The sequence below is a fragment of the Gossypium raimondii genome, chromosome 10 (assembly GCF_025698545.1).
Source record: "Gossypium raimondii isolate GPD5lz chromosome 10, ASM2569854v1, whole genome shotgun sequence".
In the NCBI taxonomy this organism is placed as follows: Eukaryota; Viridiplantae; Streptophyta; class Magnoliopsida; order Malvales; family Malvaceae; genus Gossypium; species Gossypium raimondii.
Genome location: NC_068574.1, coordinates 19,065,523 through 19,067,734, shown reverse-complemented (window position 1 = coordinate 19,067,734; position 2,212 = coordinate 19,065,523). Strand labels below are relative to the sequence as shown.

General features: G+C 35.6%; 1 protein-coding gene across 1 annotated transcript; it reads left to right on the top strand.

Moving 5' to 3' along the window:
* The first annotated feature begins 291 nt into the window (after window positions 1–291).
* LOC105775845 (peroxidase 70) lies at window positions 292–1,597 on the top strand. Its single transcript, XM_012598357.2, has 3 exons — window positions 292–520; window positions 610–804; window positions 903–1,597. Exons 1-3 carry the CDS (start codon window positions 314–316, stop codon window positions 1,452–1,454), a joined length of 954 nt encoding a protein of 317 aa, XP_012453811.1. The 5' UTR covers window positions 292–313; the 3' UTR covers window positions 1,455–1,597.
* The last annotated feature ends 615 nt before the right edge of the window (window positions 1,598–2,212 follow it).

Below are 2,212 nucleotides of genomic sequence, written 5' to 3'. Positions count from 1 at the left end.
TTGTTTGTCCTTTGATCGTGTCAATCATTCATCGATAAATAGAGTATTCAAAGGAGGATTTGGGCAAACTTTCGTAAAAGTTGAATTAGTAGTAATTTGGGCACCTTTGTTTCGTTCAAGGAGGAGGTAGCAATTAAGTAATATATTTAAAGCTGGTTAAGGCTAACTTGTAAGAAGCAGTCGGGTTGGCTAAGTCCAATAATACCAAATCCTTGTAAAATAGTAGCGTTGGCTATCACTATAAATAGGCGACACCAACGTAACCATAAAATCAAACGAAAGGAAATTAAACTCCTCAGCAAATTCATTTGTCATGGCCTCACACGCCTTAATCCTCCTTCAAATCATTGTCTTGTCGAGTCTTGCAGCAACAGCTTTCTCATTATCTCCTTATTACTATAAAAATATTTGTCCCCAAGCTTTACCCACCATCAAAACACTAGTGGAGGCTGCTGTGTATAAAGAGCGCCGCATGGGAGCCTCTTTACTTCGTCTTCACTTCCACGACTGCTTTGTTAATGTACTTTTAACTGTATACTGTATTTTATTTTTCTGCAATCTTAAGGATCGCTGTTTTAACTTTTAACAGTTTTGTGTTTTCTAATTCAGGGATGTGATGCTTCCATTCTTCTGGATCCCTCTCCCACCATTGACAGTGAAAAAGGCGCTCTTGCTAATCAAAACTCTGCTCGAGGATTCGAAGTGATCGATGAAATTAAGGCAGAAGTTGACAAGATTTGTGGACGCCCTGTGGTCTCTTGCGCTGATATCTTGGCTGTTGCAGCTCGAGATTCCGTAGTTGCAGTGCGTATTTGTGATCATTCATCCTTCTAATTTTTTTGAAACATCATTAATTGCAAGCATTCTCTAACGAAAAGTGAAATGGATATATGGCCATGCAGCTTGGAGGACCGTCATGGAAAGTGCGACTTGGTCGGAGAGATTCAACGACAGCCAGTCGAACTCAAGCAGACATTGATATCCCATCCCCACTCATGGATCTTCCTGCATTAATCAACAACTTCAGAAATCAAGGTTTGAACCAGAGAGATCTTGTAGCTCTCTCCGGTGGCCACACCATTGGGTTCGCTCAATGTTTGGCCTTTAGAGGCCGAATTTATAATGCAACAAACATCAACCCTTCGTTTGCAAAAGAGCGAAGAGCAACCTGTCCACGCACCGGAGGAGACACTACCCTTGCTCCTTTAGACTCGACAGCCGCACGCTTTGACACTGCATACTTCAACAGCTTGGTGAAGCAAAGGGGTTTACTCACCTCGGATCAAGCTCTTTTCAGCGGCGGCTCGACTGATAATCTTGTCAATACTTACAGACTTTACCCACAAGTGTTCCGGAAAGATTTTGCTCAGTCAATGATTAAGATGGGAAATATCAAGTATTTAACAGGAAACCAAGGACAAATTCGTGCCAACTGCAGGATGGTGAATAATTAAATGCAATAATTATTTTATGAAATTATTATGACCAAACTCTGTTTGAGTTTTCTTTTCATACCCAATTGAATTAATCGTTGAATGATTGTTTCAATCTGTTTTATGTTGAATTCTAGTGTATCATCCTATTTGTAGTTCTGTTATTCTGAGTTTCTCTCTCAGTTATGTCTTACTATTTGTGTTTTCATTTTAATGTGATATTTGACGAAAATTTAAGATGAATTGTTTTTGTTGAGATTTCTTTTATGCTAGATATGTAATCACCTTTGAATGGAACCCTCAGAACTGTTGAGATATTTCAAGTTTATTTTAGCTGAAATTTTTCATGATCATATTTGAATTGAGATAAATATTTTAAGTGAAAATTAATTTGAATTATTTTTGAAAATTGGACATGAGGAGTGATATTTAGATATCACACCTTTGAGTTTGGTTTTGAAAATTTGAAATCATTTAAGGTTGATTTGGACAACACGATGTAGAATTATTTGGGTATTAATTACATTCTCTTATAATTATAAAGAATTACATTTCCTAAATGATGTTTGGATGACAAAGTATAATTACATTTTAATTCCATATATCATGTTCAAATGTAAATATTGTAACTATATAGTTACATTATTTATTTTTAAATATTAATTACAATAAAAAGTTATTAGCACGATAAAGAAAATTCTAAACAAGTAACAAAAATTAAAATCAAATCATCATATGTATTATGTTAGTCCAAAACAACACTTGATAATACAATTACT